General features: G+C 28.7%; 1 protein-coding gene across 2 annotated transcripts; it reads left to right on the top strand.

Annotated features, from left to right (window-relative positions):
- The first annotated feature begins 394 nt into the window (after positions 1-394).
- On the top strand, positions 395-12,601 carry LOC149883414 (uncharacterized). Of its 2 annotated transcripts, none has more exons than XM_090101346.1 (11): positions 395-418; positions 5,225-5,403; positions 6,013-6,125; positions 6,710-6,773; positions 7,056-7,135; positions 7,330-7,406; positions 7,485-7,551; positions 7,790-7,950; positions 8,412-11,456; positions 11,890-12,004; positions 12,081-12,601. In XM_090101346.1, the coding sequence occupies exons 2-11, from the start codon at positions 5,343-5,345 to the stop codon at positions 12,513-12,515; spliced, it is 4,218 nt and encodes a 1,405-aa protein (XP_089957472.1). In that variant the 5' UTR covers positions 395-418; positions 5,225-5,342; the 3' UTR covers positions 12,516-12,601. The 2 variants fall into 2 exon arrangements, with proteins under 2 accessions (XP_089957472.1, XP_089957471.1); XM_090101345.1 differs by lacking the exon at positions 395-418 and adding an exon at positions 3,086-3,296.
- The last annotated feature ends 3,602 nt before the right edge of the window (positions 12,602-16,203 follow it).

The following is a 16,203-nucleotide window of genomic DNA, read 5'->3' as shown; positions in this document are numbered from 1 at the left end:
TTTTGGTGCAATTAACTTTAGTTTAAGAAGCAATTTTTTTTCGATTTAAACAGATTCGAGTTGTCTGTAAACAATTCTAATCTGTTTCATTTTCGTTATTTTTTATTTAACAATAAATTTCCTCAGAGATGTTAAGAATAAGAAGTTTAAATCCAACAAAAATAATAACATTCTTAAAACGAAAGTCTTGTGCACTCCACAAGTTAAAGACTTGCTTTTTACATTAAAGTATTCAAGTTTCAAAAAAAGCTTTTTGAGAGATTTATAAAATGCAATTATTGCAAAAAACATTATTTTGTTCACTAATTTAAATTCTGTGTGTTATGATTTTAATTATGCTACCGATCGTATAAAACTCCTTCTTAAATTAGGGTAGACCGGGGAGATTTCGCCACCTTAGATATAACGAGTAAAAGAGGTAACTTTTATTACTTTTGTAATAAATATGACATGTAATATATATTACTTTTATATTATCATATCAACTATTGATTGATCATATACATTATTTATTGATCATTTATATTATTATATTAACTATTGATTGATCATAATTGCTGTTTAATTCTATTGGTTTTTGTAACTTTTAAATATGTTTTGCTATTTAATGTTATTAATTGAATTTATCGTGTCACTCTTTCTCCTTGTGGCATTTTTATTTTTCTTTGTGAAATTGATTGAAACGAAGTTTGACGATAACTGTTAAGGTTAGTTTTCATAAATCTATTATCATCATCTCACTGCCGTTTGTGATGAAGATTTTGTTTGTGATGAAAATTTTAAATAGATTTTTATCCAAGTACAATATATAATAACAATTTTTAATGGGTTTTTATCCAAGTACAATATTGCGGGGCAATTCCGCCACAAAATGAGAAAACAACCCTATAGTTAAAAAAAAACGAAATATGTACAATATTTGTGCTTTCTGTACAGCTTTTTTTTTATATATTGTAGGCTGTACCCTCTCCTTAATACTGTTAATCAACACAAATATAAAAAAGGGAAAACATTCTGATATAATAATGAACTTCAGCCAGTAGATGTAAATTTTTCTTTCCTAAGAAAAATCACTCCATCTTCGAAAAAGGTTTCAAACCCAATTCACAAAAAAACCTTATTCCCCAAACATAACAAGCGCTGAAAAACATTAAAAAGCTGAAAGAAAAATTAAAAAAAAAAAAAAAAATAAGAAAATAGAAAATCTCTGAATGTGCTTTCCAATCCAACACCAGCAGGTGACTCGAAAAAGAGTAAACTCTCTCCTAATCAAATACCATCAAGTGATTTGAAGAAGAAGAAATTCTCCAGCTTGCGTTTAAAATAATCAACCAATTGGCTGGAACCAAGTTTATTGAGTGTTAATAATCGCAACAGCAAAAAAGTAATTCATTGTAGTGAATGTGGTGTCGCATGATTGGATTTGTGATGCATGGGGTTGTGAAGTCTGCTTTTGTATCGGCGCATGCGTTAAATGTTCTTAATTTATTTAAATAACACACACACATATAAAACTCCTTTTACACTGGCGAAATCGCTCCATATAAGTGTATTTGATTTATGAATACAAAAAATTAAAAATTCTTGATTTTTTAAACACTAAAACTAATTCTATTCCATTCAGTTATTGGTGTAAGGTAAAAACTTATCATGTCTGACAATTAACAATAAAGCAGAAAAAGTGGCGAAATAACCCCAGTCAACTCTACCTATCTCTAATAAGAAGTAAATGACCGTTATTTTTTTCTAAAATGGTTGACTTTTTTTTTTCAACTAAAAAATTCGCACAAGATATTGATTAGTTCAGATATTATTGTTATATTATTATTGTTTTCATTGCAATTATTGTCACAATTTTTATTATTACTATTATTATTATTATAGTTATTATTATTATTATTATTATTATTGTTATTACTATTATTATTATTATTATTATTATCATTATTATTATTATTATTATTAGTATTATTATTATTATTATTATTATTATTATTATTATTATTATTATTATTATTATTATTATTATTATTACTATTATTATTATTGTTATTATTATTATTATTATTATTATTATTATTATTATTATTATTATTATTATTATTATTATTGTTACTATTGTTATTATTATTATTATTATTATTATTATTACTATTATTATTATTGTTATTATTATTATTGTTATTATTATTATTATTATTGTTATTATTATTATTGTTATTATTATTATCATCATCATCATTATTATTATTATTATTATTATTATTATTATTATTATTATTATTATTATTATTATTATTATTATTATTATTATTATTATTATTATTATTATTATTATTATTATTACTATTATTATTATTACTGTTACTATTATTATTGTTATTGAAGAAATGTTCAGTTCACACAAATAGAGCATCGTGATTTATTTTTTAACATTTCATTGATTTATCGTCAATTCAATAAAAAATAAAATTCAAAGGTTACGATTTGAATTTTTATCCGAAAAAAAAAACAACTAATAATAATAACTTGAAATGAGATCCTCTATCTTTAAATTTTATACTTTTTTTTAAAAAAATTCCTATAGAGTACTTCAATCTAAGAAATAATTTACATCTGCTTAAAATATGCTATGATTTATACAAAATTTATATATGATTTATGCAAAATTTGTTAAAATATATTTCAGTTTTGATGTGCATTACTAAAAAATTCTTGCAAATTAAAAAATGTTTCGGTGTTAGTCTGGTGCTCCTGGGGGGGGGGGGGGCACTCGTCCTCCTGGGCAGATATTTCAACAAGTTTGATTCAGCGTTAATTTCTGTATTACGTTGTTTGTAAGCTTATTATTTATTTCATATTTTTCAGTGAGGCAAAAAATTCATCTTAACGAGAACTCAATTGAGTTCCATTGGACAATTATGACAGTTGTAAAAAAAATAAATAGATAACATTTACTCAAAATATGACAAATAGGCGGCTTCTATGAGTTAACATGTGTTTAGGGATCAACATGTATATAATTGTTTAACAAAAGATTCACGCTTCGCAACTTTTGATTTTTTGTCAATTACAGTTTAAAGCAGACTATATGAAGTAGTCGATAAATAAACGGTTTAGTGGCTAGTCAGAGTTAGAATTAAGGCTATACGTTCAATTGGTGGAGCAAATATGATAATCGACCGATTCTTGCTGTCGTTTTAATAATCGTCTTACGTGTTCAGAAAATTAGAGTTCGGAATTTATATAAAACCAAGGTTACCAATAAGCTGACAAACCTACCTAACAGTACCCAGGTAACCGGAATCCACTAATCATATGCACTCAGAATATAAAATTGATTTCTTATACCGAATATGTTGCATAAAAGTTAAATTAATAAATGGTATTCTTTTTGATGACAGATGTTTTTGGTGTGGACAACCGTTGTTTGTTTTTTTTTTATCATATATTTTTAATTTGTTTTTATGAATGGAAAGCGGATGTTCACTGAAAGACTCCTTTATACATTAGCATATTAAAGTGTTGGTGTATTTTCTTGTAAATTCGTTACCAGTGAACGTTTTTCTTTAAAGGTTTTGAAGGAATTACAACTGCACTGTTTACAGTTTATCAAATTTAACGCTTGTTATTGAAAATGATTGAAAGAGTTTTCATGTTGACGTTATAAAAATAGGATTTTTTTTGAAATTATGGCATTTCAGTTATTTTAAAAAGAAAAATATAAGGTTTCAGAATTAAAGCATGTAACGGAATTCTTTTCAAGCTTTATGATATTTTTTATTTCTTTAAAAAACAAATGTTAATTTAGTGCGGAGTATAAGAACATTCAAGAGTGATTGTGATTTAATTTACAATTATATAATGATGCTACATTTACTTAAGTATGAAGCAAATATTATAATATGTAAACATCATCGTAACTAATGTTAGTATAATTAATACGAGTATATTAGTATAACTTAAAGTAATAACAGCAATTAAAATAAAGAATAATGTGATTGAAAATAATAACAACAGTAATAACAATATTAGCTTTAGGAATAGTTGCTACTTATCCTAGGTGAAATAAATAGCAATGAATTTGGTACAAGTAAGTGATGCAAGTTGGTATAGAAACATTAGCTAGTACTTAATTAAGTTATTAGGTGAAGTAATACCTGTGGCCCTGCAAATTTACTTAATAAAACAGAATTTCAAAAAATACATCTTCTAGATTTCTAATAATTTAATTCATAATTGGTGGAGCATTTTAAAATTGGTTTACAGATTTAGTTTCTGATTTAAAAAAATTCATCTATAAAGAAGTTGTGTTCAAATTCTGTTTAATTGGTCTTTTTTTCTTTTTTTATTTGAACAATTAAAAAGTAACTTAATTTATATATTAATTTTTTTTTTTTTTAACTTGATTTTTAGTTTAAAAAGATAAAAGAAAAATAAAGGAAATCTCTAATTTTACAGCTCCTTATGATTTGATCCTATTTTTGTGTTTATTGAAACCTTTCAATTTAAAAACAGATTAAAGATTTAGATAATTTTATATTTTAATTTTGCGTATGGTGTTTTTAAATGCATTTCTAATCAGAAAATATGATATGTAATCATTAATGATGTTGATTGAAATTTTAAAATTTATTTTCAAAGTTTTTTTTTTTTAAATGTATATGAGAATATATTTCTTAAATGTTTTTGTTGTTTCCAATGACTTACAGCAACTTTAATCTGTTCATGTATTTGTATGAGCTTAAAACCATAGCAATAGAGTTAAAAAAACCCATTCATTATATATATATATATATATATATATATATATATATATATATATATATATATATATAATGTATGTATGTATATATGTATGTAAGATGTGTGTATGTATGTATGTATGTATGTATGTATGTATGTATGTATGTATGTATGTATGTATGTATGTATGTATGTATGTATGTATGTATGTATGTATGTATGTATGTATATGTATATACCTACATACAGGCATACATACACACATACATACACACATACATACACACATACATGCACACATACATGCACAAATACATACACACATACATGCACACATACATATGTAATTATTTTTAGGATGTCATTTCAAATTATCTTAGGTGTATATATCTAATGAAACCATAAATAAGAAAACCTTTGAGTTTTAGACACAAATGTGTTTTAGATATATAAACCTATGTTTTTCTTCATGATTTAGAATCAGAAAATATGATGAAAGAGAAAAGAAGATACAATAATGTGTGTAACTGATTTTATCTATAATGGTTATAAGCAGCATTTTGTCTTAGAATGGACAAGGCTTGACCTTAAATAATATGGAAGTTTTTTCAAATGAAAAGAGGTTAACAGGATGGCTTTCTGTTATTGATACACATGGTACTTTTTTTTTCTTTCTTTCTTTTTTCAAATCTCTGTATTGTAAAATTTTTTTTTTTTTAATTGATTGCTGCTCCCAGGCTTTTAAAGTTAGGAAACTTTGTTTACCTTGCAAAGAAAGTCATCTCTAAATAATTGTCTTCTATATTACTTTTAGCTTTGTTAGACAGTTTGATTGATATTATACTTTTAGACAATTTTCTTGCTCTATGGTTTTTATTTTGCAAAATTGACAGTCTATTGTAAGTAATTGGGACAAACTGTTTTTATTAAAAAGAAAAAGGTTATGTCATGTTCACTTAACCTTGATACTTTTCCCTTTTTTAAATGAAAAGGGAATCCTGAAAGCTTTTAATTGGTGCAAACATTTTTTTTTTTTTTTGGTGCAAACTTTTGATTGGTGGAAATATTTAGTTTATAACAAGAAAATTGTAAAAATTGTGTGACCTAAAACTTAGAAGAAATAATTGATTGAGGCATTTGAAACAAGAAGAATCCATGTAATCCTCTTACGTTGTTTATCCTGGAAAAACTGGTCTTTTTATGAATTTACAGTGGTGATAATATATTTGTGTTATATTTTGTTATGTTGAATTTTGATCTTTTTAGAAAATATTCGGAAGTTATGTCCAGAAAATGTTGTATGGAAGCTGAAAGCAGTATGTTTTGAACCAAGCACAAAATACTTGTATATTTCTTCTATTCCCAGTGCAGAAGAGCAGGTTCATATATCAAAGTTCTGAAGTTTTTTCTATTGTTTATCAAAAGGTTTTATGTTAAAAAGTTGTTTTTTAAATGTTAGCTGGTAAAGAAAGAGGAAAGTCTTTGGAAGTTTTTTCTTGAATTTTTTTTTTTTAATTATTTCACCTCAAAATCAACTACTAGATAAGAAGCCAGATTGTTAGCATTTCAGTATATATTTCTTTTTAACTAAATTTCTCTTTTTCATTTCAGTATATATTTCTCTTTGACTAGATTACTCCTTTTCATTTGAATATATATTACTCTTTAACAAGATTGCTCAGTTTCATTTGAATATAAATGCTGAATACTTTCAAATTAAGCCTATTTTCATCAGTTGTTATTGTTATCTTTACTGCTAGAAATCAAGAGAACTCTTTTTTTAAAATAAATCATTAAGATAAAGTTTACTTACATTTGAAATTTAAAAAACAAAGTTGAAAAAAATGATCCCCAAAATTTTTTAAGCAATTTTTATGACCTAAAATATTTTTTGAAAGTTTTGGATTTTTCTCATTTTTACCTTTGAGAGGAATTTTGAAATAATTTAAAAGAAAATGTTTAGGAAATTCTTATTGATAGTCCTGCAAAAAGCCCTGGTGGAAGTGATCTATTATCTCCTCGGTCAGGTATGTGTTTGCATTTTCTTTTGAAAAAATTTTTTTAAAACTTATTTAATCTCATGAAAATATTAAAGTTTCTTGTCTTACAGTTAAGAAAAATTTGTCTCATTTTTCATTCTATGAAATATTGGTATTATTCCTTCTATTCCTGACTCACTAGTGGAGACTTTTCATGCCTGTTTTCTTAATTACTGCTTCTCAGTTAAAGTAAAAGCAGTAACTAAGAACGATCCTACATTTTGAGAATAAATTTTGATTTAACTGCTGCTTTTTGCTTAAAACTTTTAGAAAACTATTCTCCAAGGTCAAGTTCAACATTTCGTCTGAGATTAGAATCGCAACCCAGCAATAGCAGTTTCAAACAGTTTGTAGGAATTTTTTATTATTTTAAAACAAAGTGAATAAATTGAAATAACTTTTAAGAATAGTGTAATAATAATAATCACCATAGTATTTTTTCATCTAATTGTTATATAAAACTACTGTTGTTTTCATCTATCATTTTCTTTCATCTTTATAAATCGAATTTTAAAAATAATTTTTTTTTTTCACAATTTTTCAGATATCAAGAAAACTTGCAATAAGTCGGTCGAGAAGCGTCGGGAAAGTGGGAATACAGAGAATCATAGAATCCTCCAGGTAAATGATGTTTAGTGCATAATCTTGAATATGAACCTGTTTTATTTGCTTAAACTTCCTTTTTTGTTTGTTTATTAGTCCTAAATCTCCCAGTGCATTATGGTCATCAAGATCAGCAGAATCTGATTATTACATTGATGATGATGTGAGTAATTTAAAGGAAAAAACTGGGTGTTTTTATTGACTCTTTGGTTCACAAGATTTTTTTCTTACAAAAATAGTTAATAAATAATTACATTTTGTTTATTTTAAAATTTTGTAAGAAAAAAGCAATTGAAAAAATCTGTTTTAAAAATAATACTTTTTAACTTTAAAAAATTATTATTAAGTGTAATATGTCTAAGTTATGTTAAACATTTTAATTATTAGACAGTTATTTTTAGAGGCAACTAACTATGTGTTTGAATGACCCAGCATTTTCAATTGTGCGGCCTATACATGATAGTGTACTTCTTCGTCCCTATTGCTTTCAAGTGATCACGCCCACAGATACTAAATATTTTTCATGTTCAACTCACGAAGAATACAGTAGTTGGATCAAAAGGTAATCTGCTTTTCTAACTTGTAAACAAAAATTTTAATTGGTTGCCAATTTGAATGATGCTAACAATATTCTTCTTTCTTCTTGATTCAATCTCCAAATTTTATTAAATATAAAAGAAAAAAAAGGAAAATAAGAATTTAAAAAAAATAATCTTATAGTTTTTCGTTCTTTTTTTTTTAAAACCGTTTAATTTTACTTTTGGATATATATGAGTTTATTTATGACGATGCATTTGTAACTGCTTTTTAAATACCTTTTTTTTTTTTTTTGATAAGTAAAAGAGTTTTAAAGAAAATCAACTTGTAAATACATGAAAGAATGCTAAAGAATAATATTTAAAAACTAAAGAATAATATCTTGTGTTGCAAATTAAAGTAAATTAAATCTTGTTGTTTTTAAACGGGTTTTGTATTATAAAAGTGTTCCTCGTGTGGGTAATGAAAATCATTTCCTTTCTTCAGCATGACTTCGGTAATCCAATCTAATCGTGATGAAAATGTTCGACTTGATACATCTTTATCTGTTTGGATAATCGAAGCAAAAGGAATACCGATTCGAAAGCGTTACTTTTGCGAGCTTTTACTGAACAAAGTGTTGTTTTGTAGGACTTCGGTTAAATGCATGAATGAAATGTTGTTTTGGGGTGAGCAGTTTAGTTTTCACGACCTACCACCGACTGAGTCGGTGACTATAAACTTGTTTCGAGAAAGCGACACAAAAAAGAAACGAAAGCCAGATAAGAGCATTTTTATCGGCTCTTCTGTTATCGATCTTCTCAATGTAGAAACAAACACTGAGATAGAAAAATGGGTTTCGGTTTTTATGCCAGGCATATCTCCCAAAACCCAACAAAAAAATTCAGTCAATAACAAAACAGAGCAACCTTTCATTCGTGTTAAATTTACGTACGGTACCACCGTGGTTCTACCGTTATCTTGTTATAAAAAACTGCACAACTTCTTAAAAAAAAATTACATGGTTTTAACGAACACTTTAGAAAAAGTTATCAGTCTCAAAACAAAAGATATGCTCGCTCAAACACTACTCAAGATTCTTCACGCCTCAGGTGAAGTGCACGATTTCTTAGTTGATATTATCATGAATGAAGTAAAGAACACCCCCAATGAAAATCTTATGTTCCGTGGGAATTCTTTAGCTACAAAGTCAATAGATACTTATATGAAAATGGTCGGAAAAATATACTTACAGGAAACATTAGGTACGTTTATTTTGTCTGTTTACGAATCTGAGGAAGATGCTGAGGTTGATCCGCAGAAAATTCTATCATTAAATAGCGCTATATTAAGTGGCAACCAACGGAATTTGATTAAACTTGTAGAAGATGTCTGGAAAAATATAATGCTGTCTGTAAATTTTTTTCCAGCAAGTTTACAAAAAATATTTTCAACAGTGCGTCAGCGTTGTCAAATCATGCAACTTGATATAAGTAAAAAAATCGTCAGTGCCTCTCTTTTTCTACGATTTCTATGCCCTGCTATTTTGTCACCTAGTTTATTTCAATTAACCAGCGAATATCCAAGTGAAAAAGTAGCTCGAACGCTCACTCTGGTTGCCAAAACTATTCAAAACCTAGCTAACTTCACGCGGTTCGGTAGCAAGGAATGTTATATGGAAATTTTAAACAATTTTGTTGAATCGGAAATAGGTAACATGGATTTATTCTTGCAGACAATATCAAATGAACCAAAAACTGAGGACGTGAGCGATGTTTGTACATTATGTACTCAAATAGATTTAGCCCGCGAACTATCCGTTACCTATCACCTCCTTGTTGCTGAAATTTCAAAAATTAGTGAAGAGAATAACGAAAAATACAACGAATTAAAAACCATACTTGAAGACATTACTAAACTTCACATATCTTCTCCTAATGCGGAGGAGCTGCGTCTGCATCGACCTTTTGAAACGGTTGCATCAGTTTGTAGTCAGCCTTTAAGCGCTCCAGCTTTACGCGGAATTACGTCACACGACTATGATAACAGATCACGTTACAATGTTATTGAAAGCGATGAAAATGTATGCAGCGATAATTCTCCGCTGTTAGTTAACATGGAGCGAAAAAATATAAATGATAAACTTTGTTACGACGATACAAATTTTAGCTTTACAGAAGATTATGTATCAGGTTGTTCCCTCGTTAGCAATGATAGCTACTTATCGAAAGGTGAACCACTGGAAAATAGTAGAAACAATGGCTGGTTAAATGCTTCAGTAGAAAATGATTGCGACAATAATGAAAAATTTTCTTCGTTAAGGAATAAATCTGTCTCTCGCATTGCCGAATCAAAACGAAAGTTTGACAAAACACCTGTTGAGACACAAAACCATAAACAAAATGAGAGAAATCCATATAAAAATCCTAAATATGTCTCCGAAACTTATTTAAAAAGCAAGAGAAAAGAAGGAAGTGTAAAAGATCGCATAAATATGTTTTCTCAAGACAATAGAAAGGTAATTGGAAAATCACCTCGAATAACAAGAAAAGAAAAAGAACTTCACAATAGCTCCTCCATTCATGATCCCTCCTCCATTCATGATGCCTCCTCCGTTCATGATGTCTCCTCCATTCACGATGCCTCCTCCGTTTATGATTGCCCTTCCAATAATGTTAAAGAAAAAGTGGTTTTTAAAAAGCTTACAACCTGTTCGAAGTCAAACGAATTAGAACTTGAGCAAAAACTCATAAAAGCTAAAGAGTCTTCATCTCCATCTTGCGAAGAAGGAAATGAAAAAGAATCGTTTGATCGCAGTAAACTTGTTCTGCAAAGTTTAAAAAAGGAGCATAAGTTTGGTGACATTAAGTCCCCAGATCATTATTTAAATGTTTCCCTTCCTAATAACAAAGTGTCACCCACGAGCTCTATTGATTCGATGCGATCAAGTAATAGCGATTCCAGAGTAAGTAGTAGTCGTGGTTCGCGAATTTCCAATTTTTCAGGTGGATCGAGACTTTCTTCAATTAGCGAAAGCGGGCGGGGTAGTGTTGAAACTCTCGTATCTGGAGCTCATCCCCCCTCAGAAAATAGTATAAACAAACAATATGTGCCGTCAACTGAACCCCGTAATGTTTGCAAAAAAATTAATAAGCAACAAAGTGATCGAACCCGACACGAACCTCCAAACGAAGTGTTTTACAGTAGTGATCACACGATAAATTTTACTAAAGATGAACAAAAGGAAAGGATTTTACGGAGATATTCAGAAATGGCACCCAATGAAGTAAAACGTGAAATAGATCGTAACAATTTCAATCGAGATACTATGATCGTAGCGCAGAGTCGAGAAATCGCTCAAATACACTCGAACGGATTTTGTGAAATCTTACACGAAGGTATTATCGAAAAGTCTCGTTCACTAACGTCAATTTATTCTTCTAGTTATTCCAGCTGTAGTTACTCTTCGGATGAATCCTCGTCATCTCCGGAAGGTGTACTTGTGGAAGGAGATGATTTAGCAGATGCTTTTTTAGAGAATGAGACAAACAGGTCAGTGAAAAAAGAATAATTTGATGTTTTCTTTTTTTTTTTAAGAAATTTTCAACCTAAAGGTTTGATTTTAAAATGCTATTTGTCATGCTTCTAATCCACCAGAGAACCTTTTAGTCTGATGCTATTTGTTTCTAATCCTTTACGGATTTGCGGAGGTTTACGGCGTCTTAATTAGGATTAGAGAAATGAAATTGTTCTCTTTCGGGATTAACTACTTAGTTACCGCAATGATCGCAAGTTTAGTTGATGAGTAGTATTTTCCTTTTTTCTTTTTGATGTTGGGAAACCGTTTTAAACAGCGATTCGCGAATTTGCATATTTCAATGACTTTATTTTTCGCCTGTGTTTGTCTTTATTTACACAGCAAATATTTTTTTGTGTTTACTAAGCGTGACCATATTTATTTAACCCTTGTCGTATTTTCATTAAGTTTTGTCAATGACTCATGCAAGGTAGCACCTGAAAGGCGAGTATCTGCCGTAGGGATGTCTTTGCCACGTAAAGCTAGTCCTGGCCAAGTTGAACGTTATAATCAAAGTGTAGCAGTAAGATATTTGTTTTATTTTCTCACTACTATTTGTTATGTCAACTGCTTGATAAATAAGGCTAATTTTCTTGAAGGATCAAACGGAATTGCTGTTGCATAAATTGAGTGAGAAAGATCAACTGGTTCAAAAACTTCAAGCGGAGCTCAAAAACAAGTCAAAAAACTTCGAGCAAACTGTTCTTCATTTACGCGAAAAACTTATTCAAACGAACGAAAAAATGAAAGCTCAAAGACAAGAAACAGATAACGAAATGAAAACGGTCATTAGTCGTCTCATGGCCATGGAAAATAAAATCCGTCGCGAGCAAACGGAAATGGAAGATATTATAAAATCAAAGGATAGGTATATAGAATTCCAAGAGCGCCGGATTAATGCATTAGAAGACACTAATTGCAAACTCATTAAGGCTTTGACAAGTATCAAAAAACGTTATAATCTTGATGAAACTTACGGTACATTAAATCTACCGAGTGACCACGTAGAATTAAACGAGGGCGATAACTCTTAACGGCAAACGCAATAGTAATAATATTTATTTTAGCTTTATTTATAAATTTTATAAGAATTTTTAAAAAGAAATATTAGAATGAGGTTTATCGATTTTTAAGTTTTTCGGCCAAAAAAGGTTTTTTAGCGATTTTTATGCTAATCCGGTCGTCGCAAACAGTCATCTCAGGTAATTTTAGTTTTAAAATTGTAAAAGATCGGTTCTGCCATCGAGAGATCTTTTACTTATAATATATTTATTTATTTATTTTTGTTTTATATATATATGTATATCAAAATGAAAATGTAGTTTAAAAATATTTTATATTTAACGCTTTATATGAAAACGCGTTATATACGCGTGCAGTTTTAGTAGAATGTCGTAAATAGGACATTTAGTAGACATCACCTAGTCCATTTCTACTTGACATTCTCCTCAGAATGTTTTTTTTTCAGGGAGGCAAAAGAGGAAAGAGTTTGAGTTTAGATACAGTTTACTTATATTCTAAATATGACACTAGTAGATCGCAACTAACTTTACTTCATATCTTTGTCTGAGACAAATATTGGAATTCTATAACACATTTCGTAGTTACAAAAAGACTTTGATTGATGACTAAAAAAAAGCCTGGGCATTAACTTTCAACACTCCAATGAGTTCAGAGAGAAAAACTTTCGATCATTTGTTATAAATGTTGAGTCCTTTTCAAAGAGCCAACTTCAAAAAACCGTGAAAGTTTCCCTAAAAAACATAGAAACCTTTAACTCGAACTAATTTTTTGGTCCCTTAGGCAGGCTTTCTTTTTACAGTTCGAATTTTCATTAGAAAAAAATAGGCACATGTTTAGATGTAAACCAGATTTTGTTTTTCAAAATTAAAGTTCTTAAAATGTTTAGAAATTTGTAAATGTTTTTCGAATGTTTTATTAAGGTTTTGAGCGAAGGTTGTGAAAGAGAAAATGATATGAAAAATGAAGCGCTGTGAAAGATGCATCTTTAATGCAGACAAATTTGGTTTACTTTTCTAATGTTTTTAAACTATGGAATTCACATTTGAAAGGAGAAAAATGTATCAGTGGAAAGCACAGCAAACTGCGTCTAACTGAAATGTTTACTTGAAATGCCTACGAAGAATAGTTTCAAATGTTTTGCATTTCAAAGTCTAAAAACTCGAGAAGTTTCAAGGCATAACAAATTTACTGTGTTTACTGTGTTTACACTGTGCTGATCATAGCTAAAAAAGATATCATTAGAGTTGTTTGCTGAATGGGTTTAAGAAATTGAGAAGTCGAAAATTTGAGACAAAAAAAACTTTCGATTTTTTAATTCCTTTAATAACTTCACAAGCTTTTACAACTTCAATTATCCAACCCATGAATCAAAGCATGTTTTGCTTAAAACCGTAATATTACACTCTCTGTAAAACCGCAATATCGTTTACTCGCTGAAAACCATATCTTTCACTCGCTGTAAAGAACTTTTTTACCACGGAGAAAAAAGGTAGTAAGAATAAGTCTTTACTTTTTTGATCATGATAAAGGATAATCATAATAATGATGATCTTGATGAGGAAAGATATAACTTTAACCGACCGTTTCGAGAAGCAAATGAGAAGGACTGTAAATGAAGATAGTAACCATTCAGTGGTTTTTAGATTTAGTTTTGGTAATGAGGAATTTGGAATCCAGTCTAAATCTCTTTAGAATGGGTGACAAAATTAATTCCAAAATCATAAATATTGACCTTGATATAGCACCACAAACACCGAATTATCAGATTAAGATCATAGAGATCAGACCTTCGCACAAATAGGAGATGTGTTAAAAGTTTTACTGAATATACATCTCGCGTTGTGGATCGGAAAGAACTCGTAAATATCAAGAAGTAGTTAATTATTTCAAAATTGAGCACTAAAAAGCAAAAAAATTTTTTTTATCAGTCCTTTTATTTTCAACACGTTTTTTCGTTAAATTTTAAAAAAATGAGGCTGATTTCCCACAATTCGAGCTCCCCTTAATTTAAATGATTTCTTCTCCTCTGTGACAGTTTGAATTAATGAGTCCACTGTATCAGCATTCAAAAAACTCCTTTTGGAAAACCTTGCAAATATTATGCGAGTAATTTAAGCAGAAAACCAGAAAATTTTATTTTATTCTCATTAAAATACTTAAATTTTCATCAATAGTTTAATGATCACAACATTTTCATCTTCAAATTCACAAAAAAAAAAGAGCTGCTTTTGTGTGTGCCCGTGCATCTAAAGATACAAAAAAAAAAGGTGCATCAAACCCTGAAAAAAAGTCCTTGTAATTTTTACCGCGTTGGTAAAACACAGGGATTTTCTTTAATTTCTTAATACAATTTTTTTAGACAGTTTACTCACTGTTTATAAAAATAAAGATTTATTCAAAATCAAATATTTAAACTGCGTCCAATCAAAGTTAAAATCTGTCTCAACGATGAATTCTTTTATTTACCAATAAAAATATGTCTCATTTTTAAAAATAAAATTTTTGACCGTCTTCTGTTCCTTAAGAAAGAAATCTCTTTATGAACCAGCTGTTGTAATTATTTCCACTTAATTGCTATTTGTGATTTATAAAAAAAATCTGTTGATTTCAATATTTTAATATTTATAACAAAATGTTCAGTCAACCTGAACTTAATAATTTGCTTAGTTACTACCCCCTGATATCATCGTAAAATAAATTTTTAGAATTTTTTTATGAACTGACATTCAGTGCACATTAATGCTTTGATCCCTAAGATTAAAACACGTGTTCACTTTCTAAATGAACATCCCAAAAACCCACGGGACATTTACAAGTGTTGAACCAAGAGAGACAAATTCAAATTTTATTATCGATTTTGCATGGCACAGATTAAAGTTACGTCTCAGCGCACGTCTCATTCCTAATTATGAATTTTAGCTCACTCTTGAAATTGTTGACTAATTAACAACTGACTTGTAAATTTTTGGAAAGTTTAAACCTTTTTCAGAAATGTTTTTTTTTTAAATAAAATGGCAAATTGATTGAAAAAACGAAAATTAGGTATTTCTAAAACTAAAGCCACTTGTGTAATTTATTTATTTGTTTGATATTATTTTTCCACTTCTTTAAGAAGGACAAGTATAAATATTAAAAAATCCATCTTGATTTTATTAATAAACGATTTTCCGCTGGACGAACTTAACAAAAAGTATTTCTTTAGAAAGTGCAGCTTTTATCTGAACAAAGTTGATTTAACAAAACGTGATTTCAATACGGACTTTGAGGAGCATTATTGAGTGTTAGAGATTTTATGCTTATCAATAAGATTAAATTTTTTATTTGAGCTTCGAATATTTGTTTTAGAAAACATGTTGAATAGTTTCACTTCCTTGTAAAAATATTTCATATCCATCTAATCTTCATAATACAAACTTCACACGTGTTATCGAAGTAAATGAAATACTGAACAACAGTACCAAGAGTATGATACAAAAAGGAACACCAATTGCATATTATTTAGCATAAAAATCACTGCAACCAACGATAATGGCACCTCCCATCGTCAGCACCTCCCACCAGCCGTAATTATGCCAACAACCCTAAAAAATAATGAAACAAACAGTAGCTTAATGTTATCTTAGTTTATTTATTTCATATTAATTTATTAATTTATGCTAGTGTAAATATATTTTAAAGTGTTTGAGAAAGACACATGTT

Source organism: Hydra viridissima, unplaced genomic scaffold (assembly GCF_058129835.1).
Source record: "Hydra viridissima isolate aposymbiotic clone 2 unplaced genomic scaffold, HvirCarnegie_v1 scaffold_10, whole genome shotgun sequence".
Classification (NCBI taxonomy): Eukaryota; Metazoa; Cnidaria; class Hydrozoa; order Anthoathecata; family Hydridae; genus Hydra; species Hydra viridissima.
Note: the sequence above shows the minus strand (reverse complement) of the source record. Positions and strands in the feature narration are given on the sequence as shown.